Source organism: Notolabrus celidotus, chromosome 17 (assembly GCF_009762535.1).
Source record: "Notolabrus celidotus isolate fNotCel1 chromosome 17, fNotCel1.pri, whole genome shotgun sequence".
NCBI lineage: Eukaryota > Metazoa > Chordata > Actinopteri > Labriformes > Labridae > Notolabrus > Notolabrus celidotus.
The window spans coordinates 23,892,128-23,909,607 of NC_048288.1; the positions used below are offsets into that span (position 1 = coordinate 23,892,128).

The 17,480-nt window shown below is 42.5% G+C and overlaps 1 protein-coding gene across 1 annotated transcript; it reads right to left on the bottom strand.

The window, feature by feature from the left end:
- Positions 1-949: 949 nt before the first annotated feature.
- Positions 950-15,145, bottom strand: prpf4bb (pre-mRNA processing factor 4Bb). Its single transcript, XM_034706070.1, has 16 exons — positions 14,865-15,145; positions 13,753-13,831; positions 11,039-12,180; positions 8,877-9,044; positions 8,485-8,643; positions 6,884-6,965; positions 6,493-6,694; positions 5,336-5,409; positions 5,158-5,248; positions 4,857-5,004; positions 4,596-4,733; positions 4,339-4,492; positions 4,119-4,233; positions 3,886-4,037; positions 3,669-3,755; positions 950-2,124 (listed from the first exon to the last, which is right to left on the bottom strand). Exons 1-16 carry the CDS (start codon positions 14,996-14,998, stop codon positions 1,921-1,923), a joined length of 3,129 nt encoding a protein of 1,042 aa, XP_034561961.1. The 5' UTR covers positions 14,999-15,145; the 3' UTR covers positions 950-1,920.
- Between the last annotated feature and the right edge of the window lie 2,335 nt (positions 15,146-17,480).

The window sequence follows — 17,480 nt, forward strand, 5'->3', positions numbered from 1 at the left end:
GGTAATACATGAAACATGTTGGTTTGGATTGAAGTTCTCTTTCTTGTACAGCCTTAAATAAAGAGATCTATTTTTGTAACTCCTTTGATATTAGTCAAACTGATCCCCTCATCATACATCCAAACAAATATAGCTTTCTTTTACTCTGTACTTGAAATCTACTTTTACTCAAATAGAATAAAAGGCAAATTCAGTCAACATAACATCAGTCAGTGTACATTTCTAGAGCTTCTGACGCCCTCTTCTGATCTTCACAGGTAACTACAACAAATCTGTTGGACATGATTTGAGTGTATTTTGTCCTCATGGGTTTAAAAGCAGGGGAATTAATGACCTGTTTAGTTGCATGTTTACATTAAAAGCTGTTCTGCCCTCATCTCTCTGATAAGAGGCTAAAGCCAGTAGGTGTTAATATCCTGCTCATTCTTTGTCAGTGCTTATTCAATATCCCAAAATGTGTTTGAAGACCCTTTAGGGGCTTCACCCCATCTCTGAAGTCCTCTTAGTGCACTTTTAGCAAGCACAGAAAGCTCTTGCATCACTACTTTACTCTCCAGGTGAAGGAAAATGGGAATCCTTTCTAAGTGAGTCTCATATTATACTTTTCAGAAGCTCAGTATAAGTGCAGAAATGCGACAGAAATGAAGGGCATGGTTGAGACTCACTGATAAGAGCTGAAATTGTTCAAACTGGACACAAGATGGAGTGATTTTACTCACTGCAGCGATGGTCATTTTCACTCACTTGAAGTCTTCAGAGTGCACTTTGAAGGCCACTTTTGAGCAGCTAACGTCAAGCTCTGAAATCAGTGCACACGTCGTGACTGCCTCCCTAACCGACGCCTTTGAGTGGAGCTGTGATGAAGAGGATGTGAAGGACGTCAGAATGAAGAAAGGGCTTTTTACAATAGGAAACATTTTATTACTAAAAAGTCCTCTTATACTGAAGGTGCTCTTTCAGCAGCGTTTCCACAACTATTCTTTATTGAAATCACAAGATTGTTTTTTTTTACCACTTAATGGAAAAAAATAATCACACATGAAATGACACTAACTGTGGACTATATACAACACTGGGAGAGGAGGGTCAAGGTGTGGCTTCATTAGGCCAGCATTGTGTGGTGTTTTTAAACACACTAGGCTCATACAGGAGGCACTTAAATGTGAGAGCCTTAAAGAGCCAGGACCGAGCCAGAGTGCTGGAGGAGGGGGAGAAAGGTAAAAAAGAAAACAAAAATCAACAACATGAAAATGTCCAGCAACAGAAAACAATGACTACCTGCTTTAAAGAAAAAACAAAATCTTGTTCCAGAAGTGTATTCTATGCATCTTTACCTTCAGTTCAAACCTCAGCCTGCAGAATTTGTAAGGGGGGTTGCAGCCACGTGGAACACTGATGCACATACAGAGCATTTACAGGCCTGCACCACAGAAATCGAGCGCACAGAGTGCACATTCAAAAAGCATGCATCGCCCCACAATGAGAATTGTGGTTTTAAAAAATGATGTTTTTTAGACGTCTGCATCTACGATGAAACTTAACTGTCTGCTGCTTGAGATTGTTAATGCAATAGACATACAGTATTTACAGGAATTATATCTTTTCTTTAAAACATCTGTCACTTCAATGCCAGTTAAATAAAAAAAAGTCTGTAACTGCATTGCTGGGTACGAGGGGAAAGTTTACAATGATATATCGCAAAATCAGTGTCTTCAAGAATGGCTACCATCTCAGTGATCTATTTACAATAAAACACAATTATGTCTTCATAAACAAAATAAAGTTGAGGAAGAACAAAAAAAACTCCATGACATTCCGAGTAGAAGTCTGTGGGTTTGCTGCTTTTCTGCAGAGTCCCGGTCCGAGCTGGTTTAGTGGTTGGTTCTCTGTCTGCTCTGGGAGTGCGTGGCGTTCAGGGTCTCAGATTTTCTCCTGGATAAAAGGGTGCTGCAGAGCCTGGTTGATGGTGATGCGTTTGGCTGGGTCCAGCATCAGGGTGCCATCAATCAGATCCTTCTGCTGCATCACCTTCTTCCTCTGGTCCTCGGGCAGGCGCTGGCCTCCGATCATTTCTGTCAGCAGGTCTTTGGTGGGGTTGATGGTGCTCATCACCGTTACTTTCTCCTGATGGGGCAGAGAAACACAAAAATGACAGTTTGAATAAAGAAGCAGTGATTAAAACTACAGCACGATATCTGTATAGAACAAATATCTGATTCCAAAGTAAATAAAAGTTTTGTTTAAATCATATAACCATATATTTAATAGGTACAGTAACAAATGGTGTTCACAGCCAATGATTTTCAGCTCATGCAGTGACATCCACTACAGAGTCGTCTGTTTTTAATGCAGTGTCGCAGGAGGGCCTGAAGATCCTTTCTATCTAAAATAGTTTTTCCAGCCTTGTCTGTTTTAGGGACCTATGATTTCCCTGTTCACAGACGGAATCCCGGAATTGACCAATAAAAACAGAATCTACTGTTAAACTTGGGATATCGTGGAAATTGACATAATGTAACTGAAATGCTGTCATCATGAGTTTCGTAGGTTTTTTTGCAGACGTAGCCGATGTTTCTGGTGGCCGCTTCGACATGTCGTTTATTTTGGGAGGGGGCGGGTGAGTGTTGGTGAGGAGATGCACGGGTGGTGCCATGAATGAGCGGCCCCTGGAAACATTTCCCCAGACAAACGTTCCTTCTCCTCGTGATGTCACTGGGCGGTGGGTGAAATTAAATAGAGAGAGATGGTACCTCACACGGACCAGCTAGTCCTACTATTAGAAAACTTGTCCTAAGGCAATCACTTATGATGAGCTGAAATGGACTTGTGTTAACATCCAGTTATTTCTTTTACTTGAAACCATGTAAAATTATAAGCACTTTGTATTGATAGCACTTATTGGTACAATATTATGTTATACAACATTATGTTTTGACTTGAAATACTGGGCAGAATTGTGCAATAATGTGTTGCATCATTAAATTTAAGGATTTTTGCATTTCATTCACTGACACAAAAAGCACAAACTATAGTGGTAAAATAAGTGTAAAGGGATAAGCTCTATTTGGAAAAAAAATAAAACCAAGTTCATAGGGCCCTACTGTTTTGTACAGAGATTTCTCCAGATTCTCTGAATCTTTAAATAATATGGTGTTCTGTAGATGAGGAAATTCTCAAATTCTTAGCAATTTAATGCAGATTCTAGTGCTCTCGCCGTCTCTCAAAGAGTGGTGAACCTTTTCTCATTTTACTTCTGAGATTCTGGAATGCTCTTCTTTTTTATCCAGTTATATGGCTCACATGTTGCAAGTTCATCATTAGTTGGGAGATATTCCTACTGTTGTTTTTTAGCATTACAAAACTTCTTCAGTGTTTTGTTTTGCCTGTCCTTTATTTTTTTTAAATATGTTGCTGGCATCAAATATTAATTAGCATACATTTTCATAAAACAATACATGTTCTTCAGCTCCAATATTTGATGTTATTCATGAACTATTTAGAAATTAAATTAAGAGTTTAAATTAATTTGTAAACCATCAAAATCTATTATCATTGTCCCAACTTTTTGGGGATGTGGGCTGTAAAATAAAATCACATTTCATGCATTTCACTGATCAAAATATATCTGCAGCAGACTTTTGAAAAATGTAAATAAAAAGAAACCTTACCCTTTCTGTCACTTTGTCCACTTCTATGTACAGGAAGTTCAAGTTCTGATCAAAGTGCTGGTCTTTGAACAAGCCTTTGCGAATCATCTGAGGGAGGGAAGAAAAAAAAGCTCACGTCATTACATCAGCTTTAACTTCCACAACACTGCATGCATCTAAGTCTCCAGGAAGGGGAAACGATGACTGACTGAACTGAGATCGTATGATGCAATATTACCTTGTTGGGCATCTTGCCCTTGAGGTCCATCGCTAGTTTGATCATGTGGTTGTTGGAAGATCCAGGGAAGAGGATTTTCCCGGTGTAAAGCTCGTATAAAGTGCAGCCAACGGACCACATGTCGATGCCGTAGTCATACGGTTTTCCTATGACTGAAGCAGAAACAGGTCATGAGCCAAGTCGTCTTTTGATCTGACCGATTTAAGATGAGTTAGATGATATTTAGAACTTACTGATTTCAGGAGCTCTGTAGAATCTGCTGACCAGGTACGGTGTGATGTCGTTATCGGCAACATGAGATGCAGAACCAAAGTCACACAGCTTCAAAATGGTCTTTGACTCATTCACCTATGAAGACAATAAGTCTTAATAATAATAACAAGTTCAACATGACATTCTTCAATTTTTATCATTCTTTCAGGTAAAACGAAAAAAACAGAGTTTGCACTGTACCAGGATATTGTCTGGCTTGATGTCAGCATGGAGGATGTTGCAGCGTTTGAGCAGTTTGAGGGCCAGGAAGAGCTGCTGGCTGTAAGAGCGCACGGCCTTTATGTGGAGACCGACGTCTTTACCGTATTTCTTCAACACTTCTCGCAAATTCATGCTACAGAGAAGAAGAGAACATGTTAGAGAGCGATGCTTCAGCAAGATGGGCACAACTGGAATGATGAATAATTAAGGTAAGAGGTGTTTTTGTCTTTCAGCACCTGAGCGGCTCAAACACCAGACACAGATGCTGCTTGTGGTAGAAGTGTCTGAAGAGACGGAGGCAGTGGAACTTATCATCAGGGTCTGCGTCATTCAGCTTCTTGAGGAATTCTAACTCTTTCAAGCCGGTCTTCTGCCTGTTGGACACAAATCAGAAACGCTCTTCAGATTCATGTTGTTTCACTCTCATTTGAATCATCTCTACTTGTTTGGATAAACACTGAAGACATCCATGTAAAAATGTTGAAGCTCTGACTCACATGAGCTCGTTGTTTCGGATGATCTTGACTGCCACCTCCTGGCCGGCCCTGGCGGTGTCCCTGGCTCTGATCACGTTGCTGAACACACCCTGGCCGGTGTAACCGTACACATCATAACGCTTGTCCAGGGTCTCCCCGATGTTCACTCCTACATAAGCACAAAATACATAAACATGTCAGAAGCAGGAAGGCTGAGACGTCATTTTTGAAACAGATGCATGATCTTTAATCTCTGCAATCATCACGTGGAAGACATAGCTTATATAAAGTATATAATAAGAACACAGCAGGCCACACGTACGGTAGTAACCCTCAGCGTCAGTCCAGTTGTCCCTGAGGTTGGGGTTCTCCTTAAAGTCCTTCCCTACACCCGCTGCTCTCATCCTGGCACTCTGCAGAAACAAACAAAGAGATCACACACTACAAAAGACAGGATCTGTAAGATGGAAAACAAAACCTGGCAGTTTAGATTTTCTTACATCAAAGTCGGCAGCAAACATATCATCAGACTCTGTAAACATGTCGGGGGCTGAAGGCTTCTTTGGGTTCGCTCCTGAAACAAACAAACAAACAAACAAAAGAAAGAAAGCAGCGCAGCGTGAGTTTCTACTCATCGACCATGTTGTAAAACAGAATATCTGGTACTTGTGTTTGATTCACATACTCTGCAGAGATCAAAATATGCTGCAGGTGGCAGAGACACCCAGGCTTTGGACTACAAGCCAGCAACTGAATGAACACATGACAGAAAGAAAGAAAATTAAAATAACTGCATCACACAACTCTGCATTTCTCACACAAAGGCAGCCCCCAAATGCATTTAGAGTTTTACGCCCAGTTTTCTTTTGGCCGACAGACGAGATGACAGCGTGACAAAGAGAAACATTTCAAAGTTCTGCTGAAGGTGCAAACATTAACGCACTTTAATAGGTCCAGGAATTGAAGGGCAGGGTTAAAATGCTACAAATCAGCCTCAACCTTCATAAGTTCCTCCATATCTGCTGGAGCTGAACATGCTGCACATCCAAACTGTGTTGAAAGGAAATGGAAAAATTGCAGAACTTGACAAAATGTACGTTTTACTTCCTGAGAGGAATCAAAGATGAAAACCTCAGAAGATACCCTTGAATAAAAAAGAAGAAGAAGATTCTTGCTCCTGTTGGAGCGTTTATCTGTTCAGGCCCTGATCTCCTCCACGCTCACAGAAAACTGCACTCTTCAGTGAGAAGTCTTTTCTTCGACTACGTTTTAAAGGTTGAAGTTAAGGGTGAGGATGAAGGGATGATGGATCACAATATTCTGTAGTTACTGCGGTCAAGATAACCCTGGTCCTCTTCCCTTTTCAAATTAGGATCAGGAGCTGGTTATGATTGATATCCTATCTAAAGGTGACATGATCATACTCTGATGCTCTGATATGGAGGAAAAAGCACTGAATGGTAACAGTGAGAAGAACTGTTCCTGTCTACAAAGTGAGGCGATAATGTTTGATCTGATTGGAGATGGAGATTTGAGTTTCGTACAGTGTGACATGCCCACAAACATCTTCCAGAGACGGAGCACACACCTGACTGTAGTTCATTCAGTTGGCCTTGTATGCCGACACACGAGAGGGTTTCTATGGAGGGACATTTACCGTCTTTCTCCTGTGCGATGAGGTTGTGCTTGGCTTTGATGCTGGCCTCGAAGGTGTTGAGGTTCTCGCGTTCATACTCCTTCACATCTGCGGCTACTCGCTCCAGGATGTCGTCGGGCGAGGGGGAGCGGCTGCGTGTGCTGCTCTGAGGGCTGCTGGGCTCCGACACCATGTTGGAGTCATCGTTCCCTGCTTTGTATTTCTGCACAAGGACGGGAGACGTTAGTGTACATGAACATGCAGCCAGAACTTTGTCAGTCATTGATATCAATGAGTTGCTTGTTTCAATGTAGACAGAATAAAGTATTTGTTGTTGTTGTTGTTGTTTTTGATGTGGATTTGTTTTTACTGATAAATCAGAATGTTTGGATTGAGAGAGGAGGATACAAACCTGGACGATGGCCAGGCGCTGCTGGCGACGCTGTTCAATGAGAGCCTCCTCATCGACCTCCTCTCCGTCAAAGTCCTCCAACCTGAAAACACAAGAAGGAAATTAAGAAATGTGGAGAGCAATTTCATGTTTTTAATCAAAGCTAATCCGAACAAGTTGTTTGTTAGCATCCCAGATTTAGACTGTCTGTCTGTCTCTAACAGCTAAACCTTCGGAACGCTTCTTAAGTCTGGCTTATACTTGCGCGTCAAATCAACGCCGTAGCCTACGCCATCCTGTGCAAACTCAGAAGCCTACAAATGTAACAATGCTTATAAACACCATAGACAGGAAACCCTGTGATTGGTCCCCTGAGAAGCATCTTAGTTTTTACATTACATTTCTGAAATCAGCATACATCAGCTGTACATTCTATGTCCTCAAATGTCTAACATATGGTCTCTTGTTAATTATTGCTGTATGATCATTGGCCAAATGTATAAACTCCACTTTAACGAAATGCACTCAGAGTCGACACAGTTCTCTGTGGACAAGCAAGCCATCCCTCAGTGCAGGGGTTCCCAAAGTGTAGGTCAGGACACCCTGGGGAGTCTCGAGATGTCTTCCAGATTTTTTAATTTTTTTTTAAGTCATCTAAATTTGCTTATTTTACCCATCATTGTAAAAATATAGACAAAATAGGAGTTACATTTGATATTAAACCCTGTAAATAAGTACATTTCATTAGTCTTCTGTCTTTCTTTGTTGCCAGATGACTCCTACAGCTGAATGCTAATTAACAAAAGGATCAGCAGCACAGGAAACACAGTCACATGTGCATGTAGGTAAACTAATTTTGAAGTATAAAGCATCATTTTACCACTTTGAGGTACAGTGGGGGTCACATGTCTTTGGCACCTATATTTTGGGGGTCGCGGGCTAAAAAGTTTGGGAACGCCTGCCTTAGTGGGACTAGACAGCCCTCAATAACCTTGCCCGCCTCAGATCCTCTCCTATCCCCCATCACCAAGACCAAGCAGCACACCTTGGGGGACAGCGCCTTTGCCATCGCTGCCCCAACTCTGGAACTCTCTCCCTCCAAACATCAGCAACTCTGACTCAACACAAAACCTACCTCTTCAAGACCTCTACTCCCTCTCTGTCTGTTTTTTTTAGTTAACTTATACTATATTTTGCACTTCATGTAAAGCGTCTTTGAGTACTTGAGAAGCACTGTATAAGTCTCATCAACTATTAGAGATAGGTTATCTGACTAGAATTGAAATCACACTGATTAAAAGTGATCAGATGGAGTACTGCAGAGCGATGTGGACACAATGACAAGTAAGTTGTGTTCACGACCGCATCGGCCACTCAGGTGTGGGGTCAGAAATCTTGTCGTTCGGGTCTTTCATAAACAAAAGCGAGGAGATGACCACTGCTGTTTGGATAATAGAGATGATCTTATATGGATAGGAAAAGAAAGACACCCTCTGCTGTTTAAAAAAGGAAACCAAGAATTATTTTTCATCTCACCGATTGGATCCGCCCCTCTTGTGTACTAACTTTCAGCTGTCATGCAAAGAGCTGTTACATCCCTACCAGCGTCTTCTGCTACTCACACTTCTTCCTCGGAGGATTCCTGGTCCACTTTCATCCCTTCTGACAGGCTGCCCTTGAACTTGTCCTCGTCTCTGCTGCGTCGTCTCCTCCTATCACGGTCTCTGGACATCGAGCGTCTGTACTGTCGGAGCCTCCCGTACCGGTCTCTCTCCCCGGACCTGCAGAGAAGAGGAATGTTTTACCTCCTTCATAAAGTGAGCATCAAATGAAAGAAAAGTTCCAGACTGAAACTTTGAAAGTCAACGCCCCATTAAAAAACATTTCATGACAAATGCACGACTAAAATTAGAAAGCCCGAGTGTGTCTTTGATTGTGTAAGAGACGGCGGTGTGGAGAGGGATTCTGTGCCGTGAGCAGACACAAATGAAAGATGAGTAATAAAAGCAATTACCTGTGTCCCAGCGGAGAGCGTCTGCGGGGGGAGGAGCGGGACCGCCGTCGGAGTGATGGGGACCTTCTTCTTAGAGGTGAGCGACTCATCCTGCGGCGAGAGGCTGCTCTGGGACTGTTGTCTCGTGATCTGTCTCTGCCTGGTCCTACATCTGCCCGGGGACGTTTCCTGTTGAAACATCAGGGGACGAAAGAGCTGAAGAGAACGTTTCACATCAAGAAGAAGAATCAAAGAATTCACGCACTCTACATTTCTCAGTGATACTTTTCGATGTCATTATACACTCTAACTGTGGCCTCTAAGAGAATGACAGGATTTTTTTTAATCTGAAAAATACAAAGTTGTTTCCTTCTTTAGTATCCTGGTTTTGATCTCATTTGAGACCTGACGTTTCCATGGAATATGAGTTATCTGATCCTTAATACTCCTTTGTACTTGACCATGACAGTAGCCAGATATCTGACCATGTCGGTGCAGTTGTGTTTTGATTTCTCACAACCTTGTTTACCATGTTCAGGACCAAGAAAGACTAATCAGAGACCTGGATTTAGTAGTTTTGAGCAACAGTATTACACTTTCTATCCAAGTACTCCAGGTCTTAATCCCAATCTGCCCCCTAAAGCTGAGGCTCTAAACCTTTGCAGACTTTCTTGGCGTCTGGTGTGCAGTGCATGAGTCCATCAAGGCTGGAGATGGTTTAAAAATGAGGATCAGGACTCACTATAATTACAGTAGCCACTCTCAACTTAACTTATGTATAAATCTATGCCCAAGTTTTCCTTTACTTGCTTTGTTGAAATTACATTTTTATTGTTAAAACTAGTGGTGCAACGGATCATCGTTGATCCGTGATCCGTACGGATGCCTCTCCACGGTTCGGCACGGACGTGGTCCGCGGATTGGTTGATGAAAAAAGTTGCGCGTGTTCACGTGATGACCGCATGTTAAATCCACACTCACTCTTCAAGCGCAGCGGTAGTCATGGCAAGTGAAGGAGCAGAGGGACTTGAAAACCCTCCTGCATCTTGTAAGTCACATGTATGGGAGCATTTTGGTTTCCCTGTGAAATACAGTGAATGCTGAATGTGCTTGAGCCACGTTATGAAATTCCGTTGCGCACCCACTAGACCAGAGGCCGTCAATACGCGGCCCGCGGGCCACATCCGGCCACCTATTTGTGGCCCCCGAACTGTTATTCCTTCACTCTGTGTTTTGGTTGGCTCACCGCTTGTTTACCGGGACGTGTCTCCATGTCAACGATACGCAGACAGGCTGTTACTGCTTCATTTAGAGTCCACTGCTGCAGTGTAATTTTTAACTTTCACTTTCGTTTTGGAGCGGTTCACATATTGGCACTTTGCCAGCTGTAGGACCCTAGAATGCACGAAAACGGTGTGTTCCAAGTTTGCAGCTCAAAGAAAAGTGGACGGTGAAAATCAGCGATTGAAAGAAGAATGGAGTGAAACTTCTGAAGCTCCTCTGCTCCTTCACTTCCCATGCCATGAAATGCAGTGAATGAGGCAGGACTGGGCCCACAGATAGGGTGCTTTGCACAAGCAGTAAATTTCGTGTTGAATCCTGTTTTTGTTTAATGGGCAAAAGTTTACAGGTGTTTTACAAAATAAATGGAGGACAAAGTTATTTTTGTCTTGTCTTTTTTTTTTTTTTTGCTGATCCGAAAAATGATCCGATTCGCGACTCAAAACCGTGATCCGATCCGAACCGTGAGTTTTTTGATCCGTTGCACCCCTAGTTAAAACTTTATTTAAAACTTCCTCAACTGTAAATTTTTTCCAGGCTTGTCAAATTCATCCTGTGATGTTACGTCAACAACTTTGCAATGAATTCTGGGTGAGTCCTGTAGTGATGCAAAGTCTGCAAAGATGCAGGAACATCGTGAAGCCCACATTAACACACTTGACATTTTGACAGTGAGACAATCCTGAGCACACGTGTGCAGGAAGCTCACCCTAAAATCAGTAAGTACGAATAATGGGATTAGGCCCACGTAACATCTTGGTTCTTAAAATTTGATATCAACAGCAACAGACAACCAAGATGCTTTAAAAAGGTTAAGAACCACTGCACTTGTTCACTAACTCACTGTTTCACTTCCAGGGAGCTTAATGTGAGAAGTTCCAAAGAGATCTCTGTTGACTAACCTTTGAGGTGAGTCCTGCCTGTCAAGATCCCTCCTCCTGAGGTCCGGTGAGCGACTGCGGCCTCTCCTTATGGGGGATCGAGTCCTGGATGGCGAGTGGCTCTGTTTGGACGCCCTGTCGGAGGCAGTAGCTGGCGGCTGGTGGGCATCTCTGTGGCGAGGGGAAGGACCCCTCAAGGGGCTGTGGAGCCCTCGTCTATGAGGAGAGCGGTTCTCCTTCCCCGACGAAGCGTCCTTGGATGGAGATTTAGTCGGCCGTTTGTCTCTGTCAGCATCTGAGCGACCCGGTCGTTCCCGTCCAGGTGATCTGGACCTGCGGCCCGCTCTGTCCAGGTTTGGTCTCTCGTCCCGCGGAGGAGAAGGACGTTTGTCAACGCGGCCGCCTTTCTGCTCTCCTCTCCAGCTGGAGGGGGAGTTGGACTTCCTGCTTCTCTCCTTGGACCTGTCAGTGCTGAGTGAGCGCTTTCTGTCTTTTGACCTGCTCCTGCCCCGGCCTCTGTCTCGTACACTTGAGTCCTTGGTGGGTTTGGTCACCTTGTCCTGCTTATTCTCCTTCGTCTGTCCCAACTTGTCTGCAGATTTACTTCGACTGCGGCGCTTGGAGTTGGACTTGCCGCCCCCCTCTGTTGAGTCCCGTCTAGATTTCCCACTTTTTCCGCCCCTGGGAGAGATAGGTTTACCTGAGCTGCCCCTTTGACGCTGTTCTCCATTTCGGACTCTAGCGTCCCCGTCTTCCTCTGATCCAGAGTTGTAACCCTGAAGGATTAAACCCATGCCTGACTGAACCTTCCCCTCCATCAACTGGCTGTCCAGCTCAGCTTTTATCATGGCCCTCTGTTTCTCTAAATCCTCCAGCAGGGCCCTGTCGTCCAGACTTGGATTTCCAGAGGAGGGTGAGGATTCCAATTTCTTGTGGCCGGAGGCGCCGAAGAGGACGGCGGCCGAGGGTGACGAGCCCTCTTTGCGTTTGTGTTTCCTGTGTTTGTGGCGGTGCTTACGTTTGCGGTCCTTGTCTTCGTCGGAGGCATGCTTGTGTTTTTTGTGCTTACTGCGATGTTTGTGTTTTTTCCTCTTGTGTTTCCCACTACTGCTGTGATGTTTGGGCCCCTCTTCTGTCTTCTCGCCATTAGTAACTGCCTCCTCCTGGAACAAGACAGCACATCAGCTTGATTAATCTGTGTAGTTACATCTCAGGATTCATATTTTAAAAGCTCATCTGCAGAGAGTGAGAATCATTTTCCTTGAATCACACTTAAATGGTTGTATACTTGCAGAATCAGGGCCTGTGTCCATCAACAGCTTCTTTTGCACTAACAGTGTTTATTCTCTTTACAAACTCAGCATCTTAAACACAACCTCCCTCAGCATCAGCTGTATAAATCGCTGTGCTCACAGCACTCTTAATTGAAAATTCTTGAAACTTTGGAACACTGCCGAGCTCGCCAATGTCACTTCTCCATCACTAACCAATCGAAATCAAGAGGGGGCGGGACTTCCAATATCAACTTTGTGAACAACGATTATCTCTCGCACCAAGGCACTTTTTTTGTTTGTTTTAAGGCACAATTTCCAGGTAATGAGCTGTAGCTATTTCCAGGACATTTTTCCACATCATTGTGGGGTTTTCTTCAGTCTGCTGAATAAAGGCAAATACGAAGCTCACGAGGAAATTTAAAAATGACTTAACAATCACTGCTAAGGAAGCGGAAGTGCTGTAACCTTATTTTGTAAGCTAGCATTTTGTAATTATTTAGATTGTTTCAATAAGGCAGGGTAAACTATAAACTGAATTGCCCTTTGGGGATTAATGAAGTCGTCTGAACTGAACTGAGCATCAGTAAGAAAAGCTCTGTTATTGAGGTTGTGGGCGCTGCTAGTGCAAGAAATGCTGTTAGTGGACACAGGCCCTTATTGTTTTGAAACTCTGCTAAATTGCACAAAAGATTTAAAAGACAATAACAAATCTATTAAGGCTACAATTCCTGCAAAATGAAAGTTTCTGTATGAACCCCATCTGTTTTTGAAGATCTTGGAAAGCTTGTGTTGACGTGCAACAGCAGATTATAGCACCTGTTTTGAAATGCCTTACGCCGGTAAGCTTTGTACATATTACCTGTGCACAAAGTATGCATCTTTTCTCAGTTTGTCAGAGATGGGAGGGAGAGGGGGGAAGTACATGCACCAAATCATGCCAAGACAGGAGAACCAGCGCAACATGGATTGTAGCCTCTGTGCATGGGGTGCCTGCTGTACCAGTTAAACTAATCTAGAATCACACAAGATAGATTTGATATTTACTTGTCAGAGTATATTTGTAGTCATTTTCGTAAAAACAATTGCACAATTATATTGTTCACGCTGCTGCGTCACAGAAACACCGAAATAAAGATCAAAACAGACACTATCAGTGCTCGCTACAAGTAGAACCTCATCCTGCTGCTGGTTAATGCGACTGCCACACAAATAGGCTGTTAATGGGACAGGTGTGTGTGTTTGTGGGTGTGCAGGGTAAAAAGTGGGAAAATAATGCTTTGTGAAGTACTTCTATTAAAACATGACTGACACTACTTTTGTCTAAACGTGAATAAAAACTATTATCAAGTCATTTCGCATGGACAAAATGAAGAGGTGTAGTACTGTCACTCAGAGTATAAAGTTTAGATCAGATTCATGCCATCATACCACTGAAGATATTTAGCCGTAGTCCACCCCTACCTCTTCCTCCTCCTCTTCCTCAGACACGTCTCCGCTGTCTTCATTCCCACTCCTTTCCTGGCTTTCCAGGTCTGGTTTCCTGTTCAAAAGAAGACAATCTTTAAGTATTGAGCACACATTAAGCATTGGTGCTAAAATAAACAGTCTGATTAAATAATTAACAAATATCCATGACAACATCCACAATAAATACAGTTACTAGGTTGAATATATATAATTAATATGACGTATGCACATTTCATGAAGTCAAAACAGCAAATGCTTCATCTGATGAACACAATACTCTCTGGTTGTTGATGCACTGAGCACAGAGGGGATGGAGCTGGGACAGAGGCCCTCCATTGTTGTCTCTCCTACAACACAGTTACCATTGGCAACTGCAGCACAGGTTACTTCAAGCACTTGATGAAAATATCTGAACTTTCAGTGCGAGGACATTTGATTCTTTCAAACAGTGACCAATACCTCCATAATGTGAATAAACAACAATCATGGGAAGGTGTGGGATGATTTAGCCATGACTTGGAAAACAGCATTACATGACTAAAGACACCGGTTGGCTCAGTGTCCTTAGGTAAAACGTGGTTACGTAATGTGCCGTATTTAGACATAAACTGCAGTGAAATACTAAACTGTGAGAATGAAAGCCTAACTTGGAGATTAAGATTTGTTTTCCGTGTATAACTTCATAAACTTCACTTGGTTTCACTCCCCCTGAGCTCGACCGCCAAGACGGTTTTCACCCATTAGCTCGGATGTGCTCACCATGTAGCAACCTCAAGCTAGCAGGCGACGTAAACTTACGTTACTGGACATCCGTGTGATATTAAATACACGCGTTTGTCCGTGTTACTTCACAAACGTGCATTCTATGGAAGAAAATACACAACCCTACAGCTTGGGTTAAATTCCGTTACCCATGCATGTATGGAAACTTTCTGCTAAAGACAAGAGCTAGTGTGCTAAAACGTTAGCCAGACGTTGACAAGTAATCTGCTAGTCAGCTAGCATCCGTAGTCCGAACTCCCCACACAGCTCCATTTTCATTTCGGATCAGGAATGCGATTTCACTTCTACTCTGTGGACGTCTTGTTTTTAGTTAAATGACTTACACGTGTTCGTTGCCATTATTCATTCTTGTGGACGCGATGTCCATCTCAACGTCGGCCATTTTGCTCCGCTGAGGGGGGCTTTTCTTCTTCGCTTGTTTTGAACACAGAACTTGCAGAGATATCAACTCACTCATCCGCCCCCTAGAGTCCTGGCGACGCACAGCAGCGAGATCTGTGCACTGTTCTTTCTATGTCGTCCACCAGGGTACACGCTTGTGCAACTAAACATCAGCCAGCTCACAGATTTTCACCATAGACCAGGGTGTCCAACTCAGTTCAGTTCAGGGGCCACATACAGCCCAATTTGACCTCAAGTGGGCCAGGCCATTAAAATCATAACATAATAACCTATAAATTACAACTACTCCAAAATGTTCCCTTTGTTTTACTATAGATTCTAAAATGTTCACATTTAATGAACTATATTTTTAGAAAAACAGCTGTTGTATTTTTCTCCATGATGAGTCTCAAAGTTGGGCCGAATATGATATTCTTTAAGTCCTGAAACCTGCTGCAAACACACCAAACACACGGTTTCCCATTCACCTGACACAGTGTGTAATGTTAACAGCCAAATAACAGATATATTAGAATAATGAATAAGGTAAAGTTGACTATTATGCACCCCCTCAGCTCCAGCATGAGCAGTTTGCTTGCTGGACAGTGTTGTATGCAGGGGTGTAGTGCTAGTGAGCGCACCAATGATGCACTCGCATGTATAAACACATGCACGATATGAGGTTCCTTTCGAAGACAGTGGATCCAACACTTCTACATATATGTAAACTTTAGTGTTAATTTGATCTTGAAATGCTCTAAAAAGTCTATGAAATTCAACCGGATTCTGCAAATAGCAGTTCATTTTATTGAAAATTTGCAGTTAATATCTTCTCTGCAAGTTTTCACTTTGCACAGTCATCACGAGCCGGATTGGAACCTCTGGCGGCCCAGTTTTGGCCGTGGGCCGTATGTTTGACACCCCTGCAGACAGTAAATAAAGAACTTTAAGTGAGGGAATGGCTCTCCACTTACAGAGATATTGCACAGCTGGAACTATCCACAGCTAGATTACATTATACTAAAACACAAAATGTTACTTGTTGGCTGCAGCTATACAAAATATCTCTGACTTACTATAGCTACTTAAGTGCCTCTAAATCATATGTTTATCTCGGTGTATGTACATATGCATGCATGTATGACATGGCTTAACCATCACTTATGCTATGTTTTGCAATGTCAATGCCACTGTAAAACAACCAATAAACAATTGATCACAAAAAAGACAGTAAATAAAAAAATGTATTCTATAAACAGTTTATGGTTTTAACCATTAACAACTGAGAATGATATAAATTTACAAATGAGGATAACAGAGAATTTAATAGAGACTTCTAGTATTGAGTGCTGCAAGAAGGCAAGGTTGTAATACTTTTGGATTTCAAATGAGTCTTTTTCAAATCATTCTGTTTAGTATCTAAAAATGTTCAGTTAACCTTCCTGTTACCCTCAAATTTACTAACATCTTTTATCCTTGGGGTCAGTTTGACCCCATCAATTTAAACCTCCAGAAACTGATTGTTACCCAGGTTTATGTGTCAGGTACTTTATGATTCTTTGTTGACTACCTAAACGGCTCTTTAAATAAAATATATTTCAAGCATAAACACAATTTAAAACATTCAGAAGGACTTTATTTGTAAAACAGAACATCAAACTGCTGCGAGTTTGTCATGCTCTCGTAGGCCCTGCCTTGTTTCGATCTGATCAAAACGTCTGACACAGGAAACCTCATTGAATGTCTTTAGAGACATGGTGGCTAGAAATATTATATCTCAATCTAAAGGATGGCAGTTCGATCCCAGCTCCTGCAGTCACATGCGGAAGCGTCCTTGGTTATAGTGACCTCAGTATCATCCAAAACAACCAAAACAAATGTGTGTAAAATGTTGATATTTCTTGTGTTTTCTACAGCTAAAACAGCCTGAGGTCAAATGTGCAAACTGCAATGTTAAATGCATATATACAGTTTTCAGATATGAGCTTATTTGCAAATGTGCATTGCTGTGCAGTTTGTTCACTGAACTCACAAACCGAGGTGCTGTGGTGCAGATTTTCGGAGACACATAGGAAAAGGAGAGAGAGGAACACAGATAAGTGTGGTTTCTGGAAGGATTCTTAGTTTGCTATTACCACAGGACGGCCCTGGAAGTCGAGCACTTCATCCTGTGGTTTTTGAGGGCCCCTCATGCACCTCATTCTTCTTGCTGGGGCCTGCTGTGTGCTTTGAAAAAATGCTACCTTCCTTTCCAATAGTACGTCAGGCAGTAGTGGATACTGACATTAACCTTTTCGGGTTCCTTTTATTGAAGACAACTTCACTTTAACTCATCTGACTGATTCAGCACAGAGGTATTGAAATTTGTTGATACTACATTACATTAAGTTTGAATATTCACCAGACTCTCATGATGACAGCAACATTTCTGGCAGGAGTGATCACAGTCTTGGCCTCATAACACTCAACAGAACTGCTCAGCTGCAACATGCAAAGCTACTATCTGAGATGCTTATCCTTCTCAGAAGTGAAATCACAAAAAGCGGTTATTATATGGA

Coding starts and splice junctions, on each gene's coding strand:
- prpf4bb (XM_034706070.1), bottom strand. CDS start 14,998: ATGAGTGAGTTGATATCTCTGCAAGTTCTGTGTTCAAAACAAGCGAAG. Junction 5,249..5,335: donor TGTTTGCTGCCGACTTTGAT/GTAAGAAAATCT, acceptor TTGTTTCTGCAG/AGTGCCAGGATGAGAGCAGC. Junction 4,038..4,118: donor CTACAGAGCTCCTGAAATCA/GTAAGTTCTAAA, acceptor TTTCTGCTTCAG/TCATAGGAAAACCGTATGAC.